General features: G+C 41.5%; 1 protein-coding gene across 1 annotated transcript in view; it reads right to left on the bottom strand.

Moving 5' to 3' along the window:
* Positions 1–4,707: 4,707 nt before the first annotated feature.
* The window catches only part of cep162 (centrosomal protein 162), a 54,097-nt gene continuing 35,088 nt past the window's right edge, over positions 4,708–23,716 (bottom strand). Inside the window, exons 22-28 of the mRNA XM_080426025.1 lie at positions 20,610–20,864; positions 16,482–16,688; positions 15,580–16,046; positions 12,579–12,720; positions 10,337–10,435; positions 9,273–9,407; positions 4,708–5,519 (exon numbers count right to left, since the gene is read on the bottom strand). Coding sequence (XP_080282151.1) covers positions 5,295–5,519; positions 9,273–9,407; positions 10,337–10,435; positions 12,579–12,720; positions 15,580–16,046; positions 16,482–16,688; positions 20,610–20,864 — 1,530 coding nt within the window. The 3' untranslated portion in view covers positions 4,708–5,294. The remainder of the gene's footprint in view (positions 5,520–9,272; positions 9,408–10,336; positions 10,436–12,578; positions 12,721–15,579; positions 16,047–16,481; positions 16,689–20,609; positions 20,865–23,716) is intronic.

The raw sequence follows: 23,716 nt of genomic DNA, 5'->3' as shown, positions 1-23,716 counted from the left end.
TTTCCAGAATTTGCATGATTGCTGGATGTATGTAAGAATGGAAAAAAAAAAACTACGTTGGAGTTAGGTGGTTTGAACGACAGTTTGAGGATCCAATGGAGTTAGGAGGTTTAGTCAGAAGCGCTTTTTAATAATTTTCTTTGGTTCAATATTTGTTAAACCCACACACAGACGTCAAGGTGTCAGAGAAGATCCTAACATCTTTCTACTTTGCCCCAACCCAAGGCATCCTGTCAGGGGCATGACTATAGGGTATGGTGGTTTGGATGGACAAAGCTCTTCCCAGGACCTAGGACTGCTGTGAAAGGTGGTGAAGGTCGGCTGAGCTTCGCCACAGGGAGCTCTCTCCCATCAGTGCAGGACATAATAAAAGCAGGTGCTTGAGCAGGTCACAAAAGAATGATTCCTAGAATGATACAACAAGTATCATTCTAGGAACAAACCGTTTGTGATGACGTGAAATGGAACGTGCTCCTTGGAAAGAGGTTTTTCTTTACATGGACAAAAAAAAACTAAAATAACAATGAAACGGACAAATGACTCATCTTCCTTTTGTATATCCAACCACTGCCAAGAAGCTTCACACACGTCTGATCCCAGTTTCAAATGAAAGGTAGCAGAGTACTTGAGGGCTACAGGCAGACCCAATGTGTAAGTGAAAGCAAGGGATGTTTACCGAAAATCTATAAGAGATTGTGTGTGGTTGGTTGGTTGTGGAATACACCAGATGAGTTAAAGGCAACCTCTAAAGGGTGTTCAATAGCACTGATTTATTAAACTAACAACAAAAAAGTAGAAACATTGAGAGTTGGTTTCTGCCCGACAGCGACGATATATTGTAACAGGCTAGGGCGGTGTGTATGAGAGCTTTGTAGTCGTAGCACGCACGCACACACATGCACACACTCTGCCTGTAGTCCTCGAGCACTCTGCTGCCTTCATTTGAAAATGGGATCAGATGTGTGTGAAGCCTCTTGGCGGTCCCTGAGATTTGCAGTGGTTGGAATATACAAAAGAAATAAGAGTCATTTGTCGGTTTCCTTGTTTCTGTTGTTTTTGTCCATGTCCTCGATCTACAAACAAAAGAAAAACCTCTTTCCAAGCCGTGAGCACACTGGGCTGTGAGGCATCTCAAGCGCGTTCCATTTCACATCGTCACAGTTTGTTGCTATAGAATTGTTGATATTTGCCCTTTATGATTCTTTTGTGTCCTGCTCAAGCACCTGCTTTTGTATTATGTCCTGCACTGATGGGAGAGAGCTCCCTGTGGCGTGCTCAGCCGACCTTCACCGCCTTTCACAGCAGTCGGTAGGTCCTGGGAAGAGCTCTGTCCATCCATACCACCATACCATATAGTAATAATCAGTGGTGGAAAGTAAAAGTATCAACACTGCAATGCTGCAATTTGTATTAATACTCTGTCATAAGTGAAAGTCCGTAATTAAAAATGTACTTGAGTAAAAGTACAAAAGTATTGGTATCCAAAATTTCACAAGTTTTCAAATGTATAAAGTGTAGGAAAATCTTTTGAAAATAGCAGATCTACAAGCTCACAATGCATCGCATCGCGACGCATTGTGAGCTTGTAGATCGGCTATTTTCAAATGGACAAAATGTATATAGGGCTGAAGTGGTTAATGTATGTTTTGTAATAATAATAAAAATAACTAGTAACTAAAGTTTTCAAATAATTGTAATATGGAGTAAAAATACAATATTTGCCTCTGAAATGTAGTGGACTAGAAGTAATAGTACTGAAAATTGGAGATACTCAAGTAAAAATGCCTCAAAATCGTACTTAAGTACAGTACTTGAGTACATGCACTTAAGTTACTTTACACCCGACGACCTTTGCTGCGTGTCACTCCCCATCTCTCTCCCCATTTCCTATACATATGAAATATAATAAATGCAGAAAAAGCCTCGAAAAAAAGAAAGGCATTCATAATGCAAACAGTCTTTGCTGTGGTAGCCAGTCAGTTTCTCTGCCCAAAACCCAAGGTTGATTAAGCTTAAGAAACCAAAGTGCAAGGTGCAGCACACTGCCTTTTTGTTATCTACAAAGCAGAGCAACTTTCAGTGCCTTTTTTCTTCTTCTCGTGAGTGATTGTTTCAACACAGTGCTCCTCAAAAAACCTGAGGTGCATAAAGCACAGAGCCCAAAAATGCAAAGTACACTGCAATGCAAAAGTAGCGAGCAAAAAGCTTCACTCACAACAATTACAAAAAGATTCCCCCAGCTGCCAACATGTGCCCTGTGTGATCGCGCTCCAACTCGCTCTAACAGTTTTCAAACCTCTGTAGACTGTTTTCAGGGATGCAGGATATTATGCGTATTCTCATTATTAGCAAGCACATTGTTGTGACTTTTACGTGAAACGCCAAGGTCAAAATGAACCAAATGACTAGTCTTGCATAAACAACTTCTGAGAAACATTCAGTAGGCGCAGATCTCTTAAAGTCTGGCTATGCTAAACTACCAAATGACTCACTACCTTCTCCTTTATATTGCTTCCCTTGAGCCAGCGTCAAAACCCAGGTCAAATGTGAGGTATTCATTATGATTCAAGATTAATTAATTTATTGTCAAAGGATGTACAAGTACATGCACTGTGAAAAACCTAGGTTGGGGGTGCTCCATTATACAACAAAATAACAGTACATGAATAACAATACTAAACTTATCTAAAAACAAGGTTAAAAACTGTTTAAAAAACCCAGATCAGCATACAAGGCCAGAAGATGTTCATGTTTTTTCTTATTTAGCAGTCTAGCGGGGGAGGAAATTGGGTTTGACATCGTGTATTAATAAGCCTTTGGCCATGGACCACAGTTGTGCTTGACACTTCATGACCCAATGTGTAAGTGAAAGTGAAAGCAAGGGATGTTTACCGAAAATCTACAAGAGATTGTGTGTGGTTGTTGAATACACCAGATGAGTTAACACATTGATTGCCAAGATCAAGTTAACTTGATCTTTCAAATCCATCTTTGACAAATGACATCTTTAAAATAAATCTTAAGACACACCTCTTTAGTATTGCTTTTACCTAGGTGTCTGCATTAATCCAGTTTTCTATACATATATATATGTATATATATACATATATATTTGTTTTGCTTTGCTTTATTATTGTTTATTATTTTTCTTGTTGTCTTACTCTAAATGTTTTCTTTTCCTCTTTTGCTGTTATCCTCCGGGTTTTTTAATCGTTATTTTTAAACCTATTCTGTGAAGCACATTGAACTGCACTTGATGTATGAAATGTGCTATATAAATAAACTTTGATTGATTGATTGATCACTTGAATGCCAAGATCAAGTTAACTTGATCTTTCAAAAAATATATATATATATATATTTGTTTTTATTTTTTATTTTAAATTTGACCCAAAGACCAAGGAGATATGATTTTTCGAAGATCTAGACTCCTATCCACTTCCTTGTTAACTTAAAAATTCTGTATCTCGGCTATCGAGTACTTTTTTTTTCTCAATGAAAAATCTCTGGCATAAAACTGCAAAAAATCTGAAATAATTCTGGCAGGCAATGTGTTAAAGGCAGGATTGGAGGTTAGCAACCTCTTACATGGAACAGGAAGTAAAAGGCTTGAGTCATCACGAGGAATAGGGAAGGGACTGTTAAGGCTGCATGGAGCAAGATATGCATTATGCCTGAACATAGCAGATCTACAAGGTCACAGCACGTCACGTTGCAACATGTTGTGAGCTTGTAGATCTGCTATCTTGCACTGCTGCCCAACTATGTATAAATCAGGCTTAGTGTTAGTGTTTTGTGCACTAGGATCCAGAGAGGCCAACGTCAGGCGATGAACAGAATTCTACACCTGAACCTATATTAGATCAGGTTGATTAGACAGAAGCCTAAAGGCAAGCACAAGAATTAGTGAAATGACCACCGTATAGCAAACACACAAAATGTATTTATTTATCTTTCACTGTACATTAAATAAATTAAACACTGTAATTTAAACTATTAAGCATAAAAGATTATACAAATTGTAAAAAGAAATATAGCATAACTGTATAAAACTAGATTCTAAAAGTCCCTTGGAAAAATAAAAATATATACATATACAAATCAGAGTGTGATTGTCCAGAAGCTAAAATGACTGGTTTGAACACAGACCAAATGCTCACAGCTCCCTGTAGTTACCTTGCCATGATGTAAGAGTCCAGATATTGGCGAGATGTATCTTCATTCAATAGTTGCTCCGTGGTTAGAAATTGATATTCCAAAAATGGTCTCCTCTTTGACTTACATTGCACGGTGTAACAGATCTCAAAGTTACTCTTTTAGCACATAAACAAACGCAAACAAAACGGACACTAAAAATAATGTCATCTTACTGTTGATTTTACAGTATGAATTAGGAAGAAGACGGAGACTGGATCCTGGGAGATCTTCATCCTTACCAAGAAGTTGGCATTTTTCTTTTAAAATAAGAAAAAAATGAAAAGAAAGCGTTACCAGGTTTTGTGAAAAAAAACGAAACAAATAAAATAATGAATGTACGAAATCAAAACTATCATTACTATTTTTTTTTTTTTTTAGTTTTTTTAGTTTTTTTTCCAAATTTGACCCAAAGACCAAGGAGATATGATTGTTTAAAGATCTACACTCCCATCCACTTCCTTGTTAACTTAAAACTTAAAAATTCTGTATCTCGGCTCCTGAGTACTTTTTTTTTTCAATGAAAAATCTCTGGCAGTGGGCAAACGCGGCCAGCAATAATTGTGGCAGTGAATGAGTTAATGCTCATCCTCTTCTTCCTCTTCATGCTGGTTGATCTGGAAGTAGCGCAGCTCATAACTCTCCTTGGTGTTGGTCACGACGAGCACCCAGTCACCAAGATAGCTCTTCTTCAGATATTGCCGTTACGCTTATGTGCTAAAAACAGTGACTTTGAGAGCTGTATCACCGTGCAATGTAAGTAAATGAAGAGACTATTTTGGAATATCAATTTCTAATCAACGGACTATTGAAGATATCTCTCACCAAATATTTGGAGTTGCATCACGGCAAAATAAACTACATCAACCCCAAACCTTTACCAAAGTGCCATCATGCTTTAACCACTTCAAATCGGTTCACCGGATACCCTCAGGGCTCTACTAGTGTCTTTTCTAGGTTTTCTGTTATTGTGGGGAAGGCTTTCGCTGAAAATAGCCGATCTAGCTTGTCGATCTGCTATTTTCTAGCGAATGCCTTACCCCACAATAAAGATGCTGCAGGTCTAAGTGGTTAAGAGTGTGTGTGACCCCCCCATGCCCTCAACTCTTCCAGGTGAAGGGGACGCCACCGACGGTGGCGTTAGGCGGACCGGCGGGAATCACCACCCCTTGTCTCTGCAGCTCTCGCAGGATGTCCAGGATGGAGTCTAGCTCCAGACGGAAGGCCTCCAGCTCCCTGCTCTTGCTCTGGGCCAGTAGCCTCCAGCGCTGGTCCGCCCCCGTCTGGTGGTCTGCGACCACCACCTGTCTCGTCTGGCTGACCAGCTTGAGAGATGGAGAGGGGGGGGGGGAGGGGGGAGACAGTGTTACTCAGACATCATTAAATCATCGTTGTCGTCAGATACTTCATCTGCTCGTCGTTTAACTCATTAAGACCTTGGCTATTTTTGAAAAATCGTGAAAATGTGTGCAAATCTTTGAATATATATTGTATTCAATTTAACATTTTAACTCAAATCTTTGCATCTGGGGGTCCCTGGAACAAAATGTTTTGAGATAGGGGTCCGTGGCCAAATACATATAATTTTGGGGGTCCTTGACATGAAAAAGTTTGAGCACCACTGATATAGAACTGATATAGATATATAGATATATATTGCGCGTGTGTGTGCGCAAATAGCCGATCTACAAGCTCATAACCTCTGAGCTTGTAGATCGGCTATTTCCTAATAGGTTTGATTTGCTGTGTTGACGATTAGCCAACTTTAGTTTGTAACAAAGTAAGATATGTACTGCTATCTCTATATAAAACTTTGTTTTCATAGACCTGGTTGCTTATTTCTCTCGCAAAATACCTGGCACCCTTTGGTTTTGACGTCACTGCTAGTTAGTGTGGTTGCCCTAACAGGGCAACCAGACTATAGTAATCCTCCGGCTTTATTATTTTCCTAGATAAACAATACTTTGAACCGCATCTCCTCCCACAGTTTTTATCCCCCAATGTCGTGCCATATGTCAAAATGACCGTCTTGAGCGGGAATCGTGTGCTTGTATTTTGCTAAGAGATTGGTTAAATAGTTTAATTGATATTGATTTATAAGTGCATTAAATTTCCCCATCCGCTTTAATGGAAAAGTGAAAAAACTCAAATTCAAGTATTTTTTTCTCAGAAACCGTAAGAGCTAGAGTTACCATATTTGTAGGGGAGGTTCATAATTTAGTCCGAAATTATTACAAAAATGATCACACCATTCGGCCACATGGTGGCGCTATAACAGCCCCCTTTACGTTTTGGCCTATAACTCTTGAACCGTAGGTCGTAAAATCAAATTATTTTCACCTGGATTCCTTGGGTCACGACGCATCTCCCCATATAGGCCACGCCCATTTGCGTCAGGATAGATTTTCCGCCATTTTGAATTTTCTTCAAAACACACTTTTAGCTCCTCCTCCCACATATTTTGTCCAAATTTCACGAAAATCGGTACACATGATCTCTGGACCCATGCAATAATCTGGACCGAAACAGATTTTGATAGTCCATACCGTTCGTCCGTAAATGGCTTCCAAAGTTAGCGGAAGGGGCCCGTTTTACAAAAAAGGCCACAAATCACGAACGAAACCTCCAGTCAATCCCAAATTTGAATCACATGTCAAGTGTGGATTACTCAACAAATCCCCAAAATAATTTCCACTTTGATCCATAGGGGGCGCCACAAATGCTCAAAATGTAACCTTTTGATGCAAAAACCATATGTTGGGGGGACCAATCCTCTCAAAATGAAACGCAAGTGATCTCAGGAGTTGCGTGACAATGTAATTGGCGCAGCCTCCGACGGTATTCCTCCCAGCGTATTCCTCGAGTCCCGGCGGCAGCGAACCGCGACTCGCGTCGGCGCAAACACACTCTGCAATTGCCCTGAATTGCGACGCGTCTAGTTGCCAGTTATTCTCAACCTGTGGGTCGGGACTCGGGACCACAACGGAGCTTGTAGATCTGCTATTTTCACAATATTTATCTGTGGAACTGAGTGAAACAAAGTCGGGGTCCCCGGTTCAAATATGATTATTTTGGGGGGTCACAGCCTGAAAAGGTTGAGAACCACTGCATAGATTTCGAATCAGGTTTGTGAAGAGAGACATCTCACTGTGTGAGAGAGAGACAGACAGAGAGACAGACAGACAGAGGGGAGGAAGAAGAAGAAGAGAGGGCTTGAAAATCTGCTATTTCCTCCCCTCTGTCTGTGGGGCTCCCCAGTTCAAATATGATTATTTTGGGGGGTCACGGCCTGAAAAGGTTGAGAACCACTGCAGCATAGATAACTGATTCAGGTCCATTTGGTCCCATTTGTGTTTTGTGCACTCTCACTCAGAGTTGTAAATGTGAAGTTGGAGAACCACTGTGTGAGAGAGACAGACAGAGGGGAGGAAGAGAGGAAGAAGGAGAAGAGATGGCTTGTAGATCTGCTATTTTCACAATATTTATCTGTGGAACCGAGTCAAACAAAATGGGGGTCCCCAGTACAAATATGATTATTTTGGGGGGTCACGCCCTGGCATCCCTTATTTTTATTTATTTATTTTCACAAATTGTCATCAAATAATGGATCTACAAGCTCAGTAAAAAATTGTATATCTGGTATTTGTTGCTATGAATACAGGTGTGGCTTGAGATTTTGACTTGCCCATTGGTGTGACTTCGGCACAAAAGGTTTGAAAACCACTGCAGTATAGAATATTGGACTGGAAAATAAGTGTTCTCATGAAGCTCTCGATGACCGATGTATTGATGTTGCACTTTGAACTTTGAATTATTATTATTATTTATTATTTAAAGCAGTTCTTATTTTTTATTATTTTATAAACAAGTATTGTTTACATGACTGATGTCAATGAAGGTGCAAAATAAATGTCAAAGACTTTTGAAATCATTTTATGCATCTAAAGTGTGTCTTTCACTAAAATGCTCATAACTCTGAATCTAAAGAAAAGGGGCTGTTTTTGGTGAAAACAAGCTGTATTCAACTACCTCTAGCTAAAAAACGGAACATGCTATCAACTCACTTCAGATGAAAGAAGAGATTCTAATCTTTGTTTTGAGATATAGTCACAAAATATTCTGTGGGTCCTCAAAGATGAGTCAGAATGGTCAAAATTCCTAGCACTGGCTGATCCTGTTATAGAAAACCCTCTGGCAGGCAATGTGTTAATGGGTTAAACTCAGCAGGGATCCAGAAGAGGGATTTTATTTTGCAGACAGGGGCAACTAAGTTCATGCAGAACTAAGTTATGCATAATACAAACTTTCAGGCTCATGGTTCGTGTGGTGCAGTGAAAGCACATCGTACGTGGGCTGAGAATCCACTATTGAATGTTCTGCTGTTAATTAAATCTTATTTCTCCTTGGACTTCGCCGCTGAACGTGCATTGAATGTTTTAAAATAAATAAAAAATTATCTTTCAGGTTATGCTTAAGGTATTTCTGGACATCGCATGAGGAGACATGACATGGTTATACAGTACTGTATAGCACTGGTTCCCAAATGTTTTATCTCAAGACCCAAAAGAGAAATTAGAAGTTTGCCCGGGACCCAAACTAGTGAAAATAGCAGATCTACAAGCTTGTGGATCTGCTATTTTCACTATTTCTTAAACTTTTTTTTTAATTTAATTTTATTTGTGAAATACTTCTGTAATATGTTGGAATTCATTTAATTGATGAAAATGTGTGATTTTCATTTTTTTCTTCTTTTTAAAATATTTTTAAATATATATATTTAAAAAAATATATATATATATACAAAAAAGGGGATACAGTGGTGTAGAGCACTGGTTTTCAAAGTGGATTCCTGGGACCCCCTGGACCCCTGCTATAGTAACTATTTTTGCTCTGGATACTACAGTTTAACCACTTTAACCCTAATTCATACTTCAGCTATCCAAATGGAACCAACTGGACCCCAACGGGTCCAGTTGGTTCCATTTGTACACTCTCAGTACAGAGTTATGGGGGTCCATGGAATTAAAAAGGTTGAGAACCAGTGGTGTGTAGAGTGTTATACTGGTATCAGTGTTTACCTGCTGCAGCTCCTTCTCCCTCTGGGTGTGACGGAGTGACATGCTCTGGATCTTTCTCTCTAGGGAGAGGAAGTGTTTGAGTTCTGGGCTGTGGGCCTCTGTAGCTTGCTTCAGTTCCCCCAGCAGCCTGGTGAGCTACAGGTAGGGGTGGGTGACAGGATTGATTCGTATAGTCATATTGGTTTCATCTGGATTTTAGCAACCAAGTGTAGCCTAGTTATTTCCAACAGCTGGAGACTGCATTTCCAACAGCTCAAACAAAAAACAAAAACAAATGCTAGAGATGGTCGCTTGTAAAAAATCTTGGCTTTGATGGTATCTTAGATGTCTATTTGATGCAGAAACGCAACATAATTGCCATGTTGCAAGTAACATTAACGAGCGTCAGCTGGACAGTGACACACACACCTCCCGTCTGCTGTGATGAACTGAAAGTGACTGGAGTCAGTTTAATTCCCCCCCCTTAAAGCCCTTGAATATGAATACTTTTTTAATAATTTTTTGGAAATTGTGATAATAAGAATCGCGATTTTTACATGAATCGATTTTCGCCAAAACCCCTGGACAGGATACGTACAAATGAAACCACTAATACCCCATTAACTCCTCTTACTCTCAAAGACGACACTAGCCGTCTGTGAGAGGGTCCGTTTGTCACGAAGGTCACAAGAGGTCATTCTGGTTCACCCCATGTCAAATGAGTGCCCACGCCGTACAGCCGCCTCCGGGCTGGAAAGTTTTATGGGATGCATTTTAACAAGTGAGCGCTGACCCGGAGGTCACATAGGACCATATCAAAATAAAAACAGTTCCTGTTACTGTTGTATACGTCTCATCTGAAATGTTTTCTGAAACTTTTTGTAGTGTAACCGTTTAACTTTAGCTCTAAAAGGGCGAAAAACATATTTTTCATTTCAGCTGGAATTCAATTTAATTTAGCCGGGCATCTGCAATAATGAAGCATGTAATCGGGGTGTATCCCTATGATGTGAGTAAGGGAATTAAATGGCTGTATGAGTCAAGACACATTGTAGAGGCTCACTGGGTGGTCGGACGAAACGTACCTGATTTTGCAGAGTGTCTTCTCGAACCCTGGACACCGCCAGTGCATCTCTGGTCCCCTGCAACTCTTTCGCCTGCTCTCGCAGCTGCTGCAGCACAACCTGCAGGTCAAACGGTCAGTGACACTGGTCTGTTAACCATTTAAACCCTACTGTATATATATACACCCTCCTTTTATCCCTCTACACACCAGTGGTTCTCAACCTGTGGGTTTAAAACCTAAAAAAAAGGTTATGAACAAACTCTACAATTTTAACTGGTCAAACATTAGCCACATTGTCAAATAATATAAGAAAGAAGCCAAAGTTGTGAAAATAGCTGATCTACAAGCTCAAGATCGGCTAGTTTCAGAATATTTATCTGTCAAACTACAGAGTCAAACTAAAATGTAGTTTGAGTAATTAATGCCTCCTAAGATTCCAAGTGCTTCGTCAGGGTGGGGGGGTCCCCATTTCAAATATGATTATTTTGAGAACCACTGCTCTACACCAGGGGTATTCAACTAGATTAGGCAGGGGGGCCACAATTGTAAAAATGACTTGAGGTCGAGGGCCACAGTCATGGGTTAACCGTACGGCCGTTTGTTGTGTGCTATAGATAGGACACAACAATGGTCATTTTATGTCCATTATGGTAACTTATTAGGGCCTGCTTCATACTGCAGTTTGGTAGGATCATTTCTGTGCCAGTTCTTTATAATGCACATGGCTCTGATTTGGATATTGAGAATATAGGAAGTAGATACAGTATTGTGTGTTCTGAGCAAGGGTCCCTGGCATGGAAGCATCTTTGTGAGAAGAGTGGAGGAGGCACTCTGGCAAGGTGAAAGTGTTTACATGTTCCTATGAAGGAAAGGCTTTTACTTTTTTTATGTTTTTGAGCACCCGGCTGATAAGAGCATAAGCTCATATGATGTGTTTCAAGAACCATCAGTTGAGAGTGCTGCATTAAAATGCGTCAGCCCAGGACGCTATTGAGGACCAATGAAACATACTGTGTAAAATCTAAAAGTGGATGGAAGATGGACAACATCCACTCAAAACGAGTTAATGGATGCAGAAGGAGAATTATTTCTTTGGTGTAATGGACAGCCACTCAAACCTCAGAAATAGCTACAAATGGATGACATATGATGGATGAAATGCACTCAATGCCACTGAAATGTAGCGATGTGGCTTTTGTCAAGCTATATGGTGAAAAAACGCTGAACTGCTTGAAAGCTATTACTCTGAAAGTAGTGATAAGTAGCTGTTTTGTTTCTTTGTACCATGAAAAGGTCTTTTGATGCTTGTACTTTTCCTTTTGATACTTAAAGGGCAAGACCACTTTGGTAGAGGTTTGGGTTGTGTAGTTACCTTGCCATGATGTAATTCTTAAGGTGGACAAGAAAATGACAGTTCAAAATATGCTTGTCATTGTACGCTGAAACAGCTCTCAAAGTCACAGCTCTCAAAGTCACTCTTTTTATAACTCTATTATAAAAAATAGCAAGTCGAGACATGCTATTTTCAAATGTCAACGAGGTTGCGATGACCTCGTTGACATTTGTGAAACCACACAGTGAACCTCTCCGTGATTAGCAACCATCAGGGGATCGATCATACTGGAGATAAATATTCTGTGACTACTTGAAAAGGTTATAAAACACAAAAATCGCTGGCATTGGGTGAGTTTATTAATGTATATACTCTGGCTGTTATATTAAAGAGATAATAAAAAAAAACACTTTGACCCAAGTTATTTTCTTATGGGTGACTTTAACTTTTACTGAGTTGTAAATATTTTCCAAGGAAGATATCTGTACCTTTACTCAAGTATGGCTTTTCGATACTTTATACACCACTGTTAATTTCTTCATGTTTAACGTGTAAGGCAGAATTGGGCAGAAATCATGAAGCTGTTGCAGCTTTGTAACATGGCAGCTTGACAGCTACCCTTGCACCAAACAATAAAATAGCAACATAATAAATGAACACTTTAACCAACCAGTGTATTTGTTAACGGTTTGCGGTTAAAAGGTTGACTATGAACATTTTGTTATTTTTTGTTGTCACAGTCCTGTGGCAACAGCAGTGACAACACAGTATGTGTGTGGGGGAGGAATTAATTGGTATAACAACTAAATTGGGGAGAAAAATTGGGAAAAAGCTAAAAAAGTACCTCAGTACCTCCAGGCAATGTGTGTATAATTGGCATAGTGGTTGGTCTGTAATGACACTACCAAATGATGCTACTTGCACATACCTCCTGTGTGGCCAGCTTATTGGTCAGTTCAGCCACTTTGGAATGGGAGTGTCCCAGGGCGTGGCTGGCACACAGCTGCTGTAGCTCCCTCTGGTGGTCACCCTTCAGAATGGACAGCTGCTCTGCTGAGTGCTCCTTCAGGCTGCGGACAGACAGAGTGACCCACACAACACATCAAGATGCTTTCTCCTCATGTCTGTGATCTGGTGTCTGATGGCTTAGTTGTATTATGTACTGTTCAATTAGTAGTTTGCTCAAACAGGCTTGTGACAAGCTACAATAATAGTGTTCATTTCAGTGGGCATTTCAGTGGGCCTGGTGTTTATACTGTGTGTGTCATGCCCGGGCCTCACTGTGCCTTCAGTAGATCTGCGGCTGGTTCACTTATGTGTTTTCTTGATTAATTACGTGGTACAGTGAAGTTCAGTGGCCTTGTGGTTAGAGTTAAGGCAGGTACACACAGCAGGACCTTAAAGTGGTCGGGGGGTCATCTGATCGTTAAGCATTACACACTGCAGGAGTTTATTTCTTGAAATCGGCTGTCATATATCGTGGTGGTTTTCACACTATAGATTGATCCCCGACCAGGGATTACACACTGTAGGATAGTTCACTAGGATGCTATCTACAGAGTCAGACCCAATACATACATTTGTGATTATTCCAATTCATTTTAATCGACGTATCCCGTGATATGCCTCTCTCCCTCTCCCTCTCTCTCACTCTCTCGCACGTCAAGTGCGCAGAAGCAGTCAGTGACAGAGTTGCCATGTCCGCTTATTATAAGCGACTTTGGGATAGTTTTTCTGTAAAGTTGTTTGAAAGTGTAGTTGCTTTTTTGGCCTTGTTTCCTAATGTTGTTTGAACCAGTTGTTCTCAAACATTTTCATGGCAAGGACCCCCAAATTAATATTTGTCCGCCCCCTTCTGAAAATATGTTGTGCCATAGACCCTCATACAAGATCTGCGTGGATTTGGAAAATATTTCAATTCCCCCCCCCCCCCCAGATTTCTTCTTTAAAAATAGCCTATCTACAACGTGAGCTTGTAGATCGTCTATTTTCAAGTATCCAATGTATTTGTATATAGGCTTCATGCATAGTCGCTATTGTTGGGCTTGTTTTCACAAACCTGGTTGCTTATTTCTCTCGCAAAATCTGGCAACACTCACAGACAACGACTCACACACACACACACACATACATACATATCGCTCGCTCTCTGTGTGTCTCTCTCTCTCTCTATCTCTGTGCAATAGTCTCAAATAAACAGCCCCCTTCGAGCACGCTCGCTCACTCTCATTCTGTTTTATAATAATGTTTAACTTAATACAGGACTGGACGGTAACAACTGTTTGTTGTGGTCAGGTCCACCGACCTTCCATAGCCGCGGTGGCTGTAATGTGCTCTCATTGGCTGTAGCGTTCATCTCCTCGCAAGGTGGTCGCAGCTCCTTTCATACTGTATGATATTGTCTGCTGTCCTGTCTGGGACAGAGCTGAATATCTAACAGGGTAGTTATCTGAAAACGGTCGGAAAGCCATCGCAGAGCGGATGATCGTGGCCAGATCGTCTCGTGGAGGCTTTCACACACAGCGAGCATTAGCTCGCCGATCAAAGGCCGATCTGCGTCAGATCGGGAGGTTTTGTCGGCGAGCGCCAAAAAAAGTCGGCGACAGCAAAATCGGACCTAATGTCCTGCAGTGTGTACCTGCCCTTAGAGATCCCTGAGACTGGGAGGTCGGGGTTCAGCCCCCGGCAGAGTCATACCAAAGACTATAAATATGGGCCAAAAATTATGCCCCCCCTGCTTGGCACTCAGCATTATAAGGGTTGGATTCGGGTCAAGTCCCCTGAGAACCGTTGGTCCCCAAGGCTACTTACAAACTTTTACAATGAAGTCTCCAACTTTCAACTGTTTCTCTAAGTCAGAGGTTTTAGAGCTTTTTAAGTAAAGTGTGTGTGCAGCTGATTTGACATATAAACCACTGGAGACTGTCCTGCTCCCTGGAAGCGGTTGTAGTCGAACACATTGACATTTCCCATTGATTCAACACTGCTACTATCTTCACGATTCTCATTAAATGAAGCTCTGAGAAATCTATTTTTTTTGTGAGCAACTGTATTTTTGACATTTGGCCATTTTTCTCCCCAATTTAATAATGCCAAATGTCATTGACAAACCTTACTGTTGGGTCTGGGGAGGGTGTAAACAACCACTTGTCTCCTCTGATACACACTAAGTCACCAGCTGCTTCTTTTCACTGAGGACACTGAGGAGTTTCATCAGGAGGGCATAGCACGTGAGGCAGAAACCACCCATGTCCATATTTTAACCTTGGTGTTTTTTCGTAAATTAACACCCTACTTGATCATACTACAGCGTCAAACAAAAGCATCAAAAGTAGCAGATCTGCAAGCTTTGAGGTTTGAATTTGAATCCTGAAATCCAGTTTTATACTTTATCACACAACTGTGTCATGCAAAACTAGTGAAGATCTAGCCAATCTAAAAGCTCACAACACGTTGATGCGCTGAGAGCACGTAGATTGGCTATCTTCACCATTTTTAAAAGTTTTTTTTACATAATTATTTTGAAACCTATAATGGCATGTCCAAAATAGGGATTATTATTCGATTATCTTATCTTTTTATTATCAATTAGATTGATTAGTTCGATTAACTGTTTTTAATTGCTTTACCCCTGGCCACCCGGATGCCCCAGCTCTGACAAATCCTTTTCTTCAAAATGTCTGCGTAACATCATGTACTGTGTTCACACTGTCAGCTACAAAGATACAGGCTATCATTCTCTTTCAATGTAAGCCAGCGACGTGAAGATGCAATGATATATCCGACTTTTGTAGCTGCTACAAAAGCTACAACAACAGCCACAAAGCTACAAAAAGGTTGAGCTGGTTTCAACTTCAACTACAAAGATACAAAGCTACAAATATGCTGTGTATCTTTGTATCTGCCGGTGTGAACGCAGCATTATTCACCTGCACAGCTCATCCTGGGCCTGCGAGGCGGCGGCCTGCAGCTCAGCCTCCCGCTGCTCCGTGTGCAGCCGCAGCTGCTCCAGGCGCTCCCGCAGCGCCTCGTTCTCCTGCAGCACCTCGGTGATGTGGCTCCCCGAGAACTCCGTGGGCTGGTAGGCCTTCTCATACTGAGCGGGCGGAAACGTTGTCTCCACCCCCACGACCCCCTCCCCCCCGGGAAGAGCTGCTGCCGGAGACGTCTTATTATTATTTGGGGCCGCCACCCGTCTGGGGCTAGGGCCGGACAGCAGGCTGCGCCTCTCCTTCTGCAGGCGCTCCACCGTGCGGCTCAGCTCCTGGATGGAGCGGGTCTTGGCGGCGAGCTCCTGGTTGAGTCGCTCTATGCGGACGCCAAAAGCTTCCTCGGCCTGCCGCTGGTGTCTGGAGGGACTGCGTTGCACTCTCTCTGGCTCTTTGGGCTGGGCCTGCTGAATGGGTACAAGTCCATTTAAAACAATGCTTTTGACAAATACTTTACAGTAATTTAGTTTAGTCACGTTTCTTTGGGGATGAGCTATCGCATGACAAAATCAGGCCACATTTAAGTACTATTCCCTCTGTGTTTGAGAGAAGCACGCACATTCTGCCGAACAGTATGTAGCGACAGAGACATTTTCCATCACTTTATTCAGCAATTATTATAACCACTTGAGCCCTATATATTTAATCTTATGACGAATAGTGGAACATATCCGATCTGCAAGCTCACAATGCATCACAATGCGACATATTGCAAGCTTGCAGATCTGCTATTTTGGGGGAAAATGAAGTAAACGTTTTTTTAAACTTTGCCCAAAGGTTTAAAGTGGTTAATTTATGTAACTAAACCTGCCAACCCCAGGCCTATAATGAAAGGCACAAACCTTCTGAGAGAGCTGCTGCTGTAGAGACTGGACCTGTTGACGCAGGGCTTGTTCTGTGGTGTGGTGAGCCTGCTTCACACGCTCCAGCTCCTGCTCCAGCTCCAGAGTTTGGACCGGACCCTCCGGAGGGGTCCTACACACAGGCTCTGACTGAGGCTTCTGGGTCAGCTGCTGCTCCAGCTCGGAGATCTGATGCTCATACTGGAGCTGCAAAGGGAGGTGGTGTGTTAACTAACCCATTAGGTAGGTAGGTAGGTAGGTAGGTAGGTAGGTAGGTAGGTAGGTAGGTAGGTAGGTAGGTAGGTAGGTAGGTAGGTAAGTAGGTACTTTATTAAGACCTGAGGCCGATTCTACATAATGCCAGTAGTTATTTTTAGTGCTAAGGACCCCCAAAATGACATATATTTGGCCGCGGACCACCCATCTGAAAATGTTTTGTGCCAGGGACCCCACCACCCCAGAAGAGAAGACTTGTGTTTTAAATAAATTCAAACACTTTCAAGATTTTTTAAATAATGTTCAAAAATAGCAGATGTACAAGCTCACAGCGGGACACGAAGTGACGCGCTGTGAGCTTGCATATCTGCTATTTTTGAGAGCCACTGTTTATATATATATATATATATATATCAACATAAGTTTTCTGAAAAACTTATGTTGATATATATATATATATATATATATATATATATATATATATATATATATATATATATATATATATATATATATATATATATATATATATATACTGTATAGCTAAAATCGAAAATGACACAGACGCTTTCCTGGTTTTAATGGATTATAAGTAGTGCAGTCGAGTAAATTGGCACCGGTAATGGCTCTGAAAAAAACACTGAAAGGGATGCGAGCGCCGTGATACGCTGAGGAAGGCTCACACTGTTGTATTGTGCTGCCTGTGTCAGATAATAAAACATACTAAAAGGACATGAAGTGAGTGCTGGTGATCTTTTGGTTTGGCTATAAAATGCCTCTACACATGCACAATGAGGTACTATTATGTGACACCATGAGATTAGAATCTCACACTCTTTTTTTTAATAGCCGATTCATCTCATGGCTCATTTCTCCATGTTCCGGCTGGGAGAACGCATCACTTAAGTCACACAGTGCTCATCTGCTATCATCATATTTTTGCATTTTCAGAATATCTCTATAAAGCGTGGGATAGGAGGAGACGGGTGATTTATAATAGATGAACTTTCAAAAACAGTGGGTCAGGACCCATTTTTGGGTCGCAGAAAGAGATTTTTATGGGTCAGAAGTAAATATCTCCTTTTTTCGTTTCCTACATAAAAAAAACCAAACACAGATTATTATTTTAAAATGTTTAAACAAAAGAAAATCACAACTTTCTATCAATTAAAAACAATTCCAACATTTTCCAAAAGTATTTCATATATAAATAAAGTATTTCCAAAAATACATAAACAAGTTTAAGAAGTAGTGAAAATAGCAGAGCTTGTAGATCTGCTATTTTCACTCGTTTGGGTCCAAGGCAAACGTCTAATTTCTCTTTTGGGTCTTGAGCTAAAACGTTCGGGAACCATTGCCCTCTCTAGCCCTCAGCTCAAAGCCTGTACCAACAGAATACAGTATGTCATAGACGAGGGCAAGTGGTGACGATTATTTTCCATTCTAAATGATCAAATTTAGCTTTAGAGTTTATCTTGTTAGACGGCAGGCTACGAGCAGACTTTCTGTGAATCACCGGTGGTGACGAGTTTTGATGTGTTCATTATTAGCCCTTGAAACGGGCCCCCACACAGATCCTTAAGCCCCCCCCCCCCCCCCCTGGCTACTAGATGAGTGTCTGTTTTCAAGATCTAACATTGTGGAGAGTGAAACTCTGTCTGCACAATGTTGAAACTCCACGGCGCTAAACCAATGCATCCCTCTGAAAAAACAAGGTGACTTAAGCAAATGAATGAAAAGTGTCTGTGCGTGACACTGACAACACATTAACAGAGTCATTGTGAGTCATTGTCCATGGAGAGACCAGACAGACAGACAGACAGTACATTGTCTGGAGTCACAGGGTTAGCTCCCTTGCTTCTCCGAGAGTTTTTTGAGAAAATACTTTCAGCGTTGAGAAATACACTTTATTGGCCTGATGATGGCCTCTAGTTTGAGAGTGGTACACGTTGAGGGTTGCCAGGAATATACTAATGTAGCCTGACAGTACATCGCGGGTTCGAGACAGGAGACAATCTTTACTGCATGACTCTCCTCCTTTTCTCTCTCTCCCCGTTTCCTGTCCAACTCTACTGTAAAACTATCAAATAAGGCAGAAAAGCCCCACAAAAATATCAAAAAAAATCAATAAAAAGTTGTCTTATTCCGAGTAACATTGGTAGCAGAAGATGGCTGGTCCCAGTAGAAAATAAAAACAAGCACTCTCAGTCTGTATCTAATGCAGTTTGCCAGGTGCACGGCTCACGAAGATTCACAGTAAGAAATGAATAGCCAGCACTCCGAAGTCCTTCTGGTACTTTTAATTCATATACGCACGGACAGTCACAGCATACATGGACGCATTTTCGGCATCAAGCCTTCGTCAGCGTGTCCGTCCGTATATGAATTAAAAGTACCAGAAGGACTTTGAAGAGCTGCTAACTATTGAGTCCCACCAGGCTTCGACGAGACGAAGCCATATGACAGTTGGAAGAGATTGTAATTTGATCCAGAGTCACAGAACTTGCGAGAAAAAAAACAAACGCTTGCCGAGGGCTAAGGTTCGGCAGCATGACAGATGAAAACTTCCAACTGTGTGCGAGAGAGAGGTAAATTAATCTTCAGGGAAAAAAACAGAACAAAATTTTAAAACCTGCAGTCACTGCGGGTCAGCAATACCAACAGTTCTACAACTCTCCTGGATGGATTTAATTATGCTTCTGAGTCACGTTTTGTGGACAAAATTATAATCAGAGAGCTAGTGAATAAAGTGCAATTCTATCAACAGCTAAGTGATTTTTCATTGTGTTATTAGTGCGCGGTTATTCACAGGAGGTTGAGAGACTGAGTAGATTTCCTAATGGTTGATTAGAGCCGTGTCTCTCATGGTTGATTTAGAACAGAACAATCTGTAGCTATTAAAACATTTGATTGCTCCTGTTCAGTGGTTCTCAAACTATGGGTCGCGACCCAAAGTGGGGTTGTGGGAAGGTGACAGTGGAGTCGCACATTGGCATGGAAAAAAAAAAGGAAAAAAGAGATTGAGTTTTGCCATGTCTCGCCCCTTCATCAAATCAGGCCGACAGACAGTAAGTAATACACGTATCACTACATCCTGCTGCATGTATAATCGCGGAGACCGTCTGGTCTTTTGTGAGTTCCAATGTGGACTCTCATATTTGTGATCGGTGCTGTCTTGTAACTAAAACACTTCCAGGGGGGGGGGGGTCAGGTATATAAAATGTATATGATTCATTCAGGTCAGATATTGTAACCTGGACACTCGCAATGGATAGGTTTGTTGTCAGAAGCGGTTGGCCGTGCAAAACGAGTAAAAGCCAACGGACTACAAGGATCGGGACACAGGGGGGGTCAAAGCTTGATAACTTTTTGGAGGAACGGAATGTCGCAAAAATGTTTTTGAAGCCCATCGTCTGTAGCCACGTAGACGGGCTCATTGAGCAATTTCAGAACCATTTCCCCGAAAGAGAGGGCACAGACAAGTTGGCCAACTGGATCCGCAAGCCGTTCGTTACGCATGACGCAACAAGCCTCCCACTGTCTGAGCAGGAGGCGCTCATTGATCTTTCATGTGACGAGCTGCTGAAAGTCAAGTTCACTGGACAGGCCGTGGCAAAGTTCTGGAAATCAGTCCGGAACGAGTACCCAGTGTTGGGTAATACTGCACTGAGAACATTGCATTGTGAGCTTGTAGATCTGTTATTTTCCTACATTTGAAAGCTTGTGAAATGGGCCATTCTGCATGAGTACTTTCTACTTTTGGTATTTTAAGTACATTTTGATATCAATACTTTTGTGGTAAATTTTGAATTCTGGATTTTTACATTGCAGTATGGATACTTTTACTTAAGTAAAACATTAGTACCAGTACTTTTCCGACCACTAAATAATTGCAAACTGGTACAGACATACTTTGATCCTCTGGAACTGTTGATCCATGGCCCTCAGGCCGCGTTTGGCCTCCTCGTCGCAGCTCTCCAGCTCCGCCTCCAAACGCTGAATCCTGCGCTCCAATAGGGCGTTGACCTGGGAGGGCGGGGGGCTCTTCGCGGCGGCGGGGTCTTGCTGCTGCATCTCCAGCGGTCCACAGGCTGCGGCAGCAGCGTGGATGAGAGCCGGCAGGGAGTTGGGGTGTCGCCGCCGTAGGGTTTGCTCCAACTCCTTCACCTGGTGGCCGGAGAAAAGAAAGGACCGATCAGCTAAAACAGTGGTTTTCAACCAGTGGTTCGGGGACCACCAGTGGTCCTTGAGGGGGTTTCAGTTGGTCCCCAGCCAAATGATGGAGAGTTGCAACCAAATGGACCCTTATAGATATTTAACTCTTAACTCATTCACTGCCAGACTTATTTCTGGCCGCGTTTGCCCATTGCCAGGGATTTTTCGATTTTCTTACCTTTTTCAAGTAGTCACAGAATATTTATCTCCATTATGATCGATCCCCTGATGGTTGCTAATCACTGAGGGTTATACTGTGTGGTTTCACAAATGTCAACGCGGTCATCGCGACCTCGTTGACATTAATTGTCTGCCTTTGAAAATAGCATGTCTTGACCAAAAATACATAGTAAAAAAAAATGTACACAGGAGCCGAGATACAGGATTTTTAAATAATAAGTTAACCAAGAGGTGAATGGAACAGCAAATCTTCGGATCACGATATATTGGGTTCTGTGTGAACCCAATTTTTTAATTACGTTTTTTTACGTCAGTGGCAGCATTGGTAAACGGGAATAATTAAGTTTTTTACGTCAGTGGCAGTGAATGAGTTAAAATGAATCCAAATGGACCCTTACGGGTCCATTTGATTTCATTTTACGCTCTGAAGAGTTAAATTATTGTTAAACATCTTAATTTACAAGAAGTCTACACAATTAGAGAATGTAGAAGAATTGTTATTTTGATCAACGTTTACCTGTTATGGGTGAAGTCGTCCTTTAAGCTGGCACAATAATCGTACGAATTGAATTTAAATTGTGGAAAAAAAAGGTACTATCTCTGCAATGATTGTGTTACCGTGTGGACCTAAGGCTTTTTAGGCTCTTTAATACCCACTGTCATGAATATACATCACTCATCACTCATACATCACTCATACTCAGCTTGCCAAGAATAAGTAAAACTAAAGAAAGCCTACACCAGGAGTCCTGACCGCATTGGAGTTTGGATAGGAAATGTAAAAAAATATCACACTGAAAGATACGTTCCCAGTATTTCATCACAATTTCATTATGTCTGTGAAGCCCGGGGAGAAGACCTTTGAACAGTTGGTAACTTTATAAAGTTACCAACTGAAGTGAAGTGCCCAGAAAAGAAAGCCCACAGAATGCATTGCTGCACTACGGACACTGGGAGCTCAAGATAGTATAGTATAAAATAGAGATACTGTGGGTGTTATGGGACAGGCTGGTACTGCATAATAATAATAATAATAAACAACTTTTCAAACAGAGTTACAAAGTCAGAAAAAAACAGAACAATCAGGTGCACACAGGAGACATAAAAAGGGAACGATAGTAAAAAAGCGTCAATGGTGTTCACGGATCAAACAGGATCAAACTAAAAAACAACAGACGATCCGGGCACTCAAAAGTAAAAAGGTCCTAAAAGCATGCGCAGACCAGCTGGCAGGTGTTTTTGCTGACAACTCCAACCTGTCCCAGGCTGTGGTCCCTGCAGGTTTCAAAATGTCAACCATTGTGCTCATCCCCAAAAAGGCCAAAGTGACATGCCTGAACGACTGGAGACTTGTCGCTCTCACCCCGATAGTCAGCAAATGCTTTGAGAAGCTGGTGAGGGAATTCATCTGCTCCATGATACCTGCCTCGCTGGACCCGTGACAGTTTGCATACCGTCAAAACAGATCCACCGATGACACTATTGCCATGGCTCTCCACACCGTCCTCTCGCACATGGATAAAAAGCTGCTGAAGGGAAATTATGTACGTATGCTGTTCGTGGACTACAGCTCAGCATTCAATACCAGGCGTTGTGAGCTTGAAGGTCGGCTATTTTCAAAATGTTTGACTCTTTGTTGTTTGACAATTTGATTCAGAATCCATTTGGCCAATTTTGGTATTTTTTCTTTTCTTTCTTTCTTTTTAGGTATTAAAAAGGTCTTAAAAGTCCTTACATTGTCACTTCAGTGGGTCCCCAAACTCATGTGGGGATCACCCTGGGGGACCTGACCCACAGGTTGAGAACCACTGATCTAAGGCTGCGGTCAGGCTCATATGGTACCAGGCATATCTAAAATGTAGCCTGGCCTTGTAGGGCTTTAAAAGTTATCAGTCAGACCTTAAAAATCTATCCCGAAACTAACTGGCAGGGCAGCCAGTGGAGAGAAGCCAGAATGTGGGAAATGTGATTGTGTCTCCTGGAGTTTGTTAACAATCTAGCAGCTGAATTCTGCTCTAGCTGAAGATGGCCAATAGCTTTTTTTTTACTGAGCCCAGAGCGTTACAGCAGTCGAAACGAGACAATATACAAGTGTGAATGACCTGAGATTAATCTAATTTCAGCCAAGAAACTAGCAGGTGCGCTTCCTCTGGATGTCTTTTTTGTTTAGGCAGTGGGTGCACAGCTAAAGATACAACTAAGTTAAAAAGACACCACCAAAGTGGAAAAAGCGGCACTCCAAAACTAAAGATGAAAGACAGGCTCAGATGCACTTTCTATTTATTGAGAACGCCAACACGTTTTCAGCCTCAGCCTTCCTCAAACAAATAAAAAATATTAATCTCATTTGTTAGAGACAGTCTCTATGGAGACAGAAAATATAATGAGAACGACTAACAGACAAAAGCAGGAGCTATGTATAACATAACACGCAGAGAGAGATAGAGAGAGAGAGAGAGAGAGAGAGAGAGAGAGAGAGAGAGAGAGAGACTAAGAATGGCAGCTGTAGCTACATGTAATGGTATAAAGTCAGTTAAGTAAAGGTCATAAAGTCTGTGGTGTTTTCAAAAATAGCGCTAATAGTCGACCTATTTTTATTCGCACTATTTTTGCATGACACTGTT

The sequence above is a fragment of the Gymnoscopelus braueri genome, assembly GCF_963280865.1.
Source record: "Gymnoscopelus braueri genome assembly, chromosome: 4".
Lineage (NCBI taxonomy): Eukaryota > Metazoa > Chordata > Actinopteri > Myctophiformes > Myctophidae > Gymnoscopelus > Gymnoscopelus braueri.
This window is presented reverse-complemented; position numbering and strand designations above follow the sequence as displayed.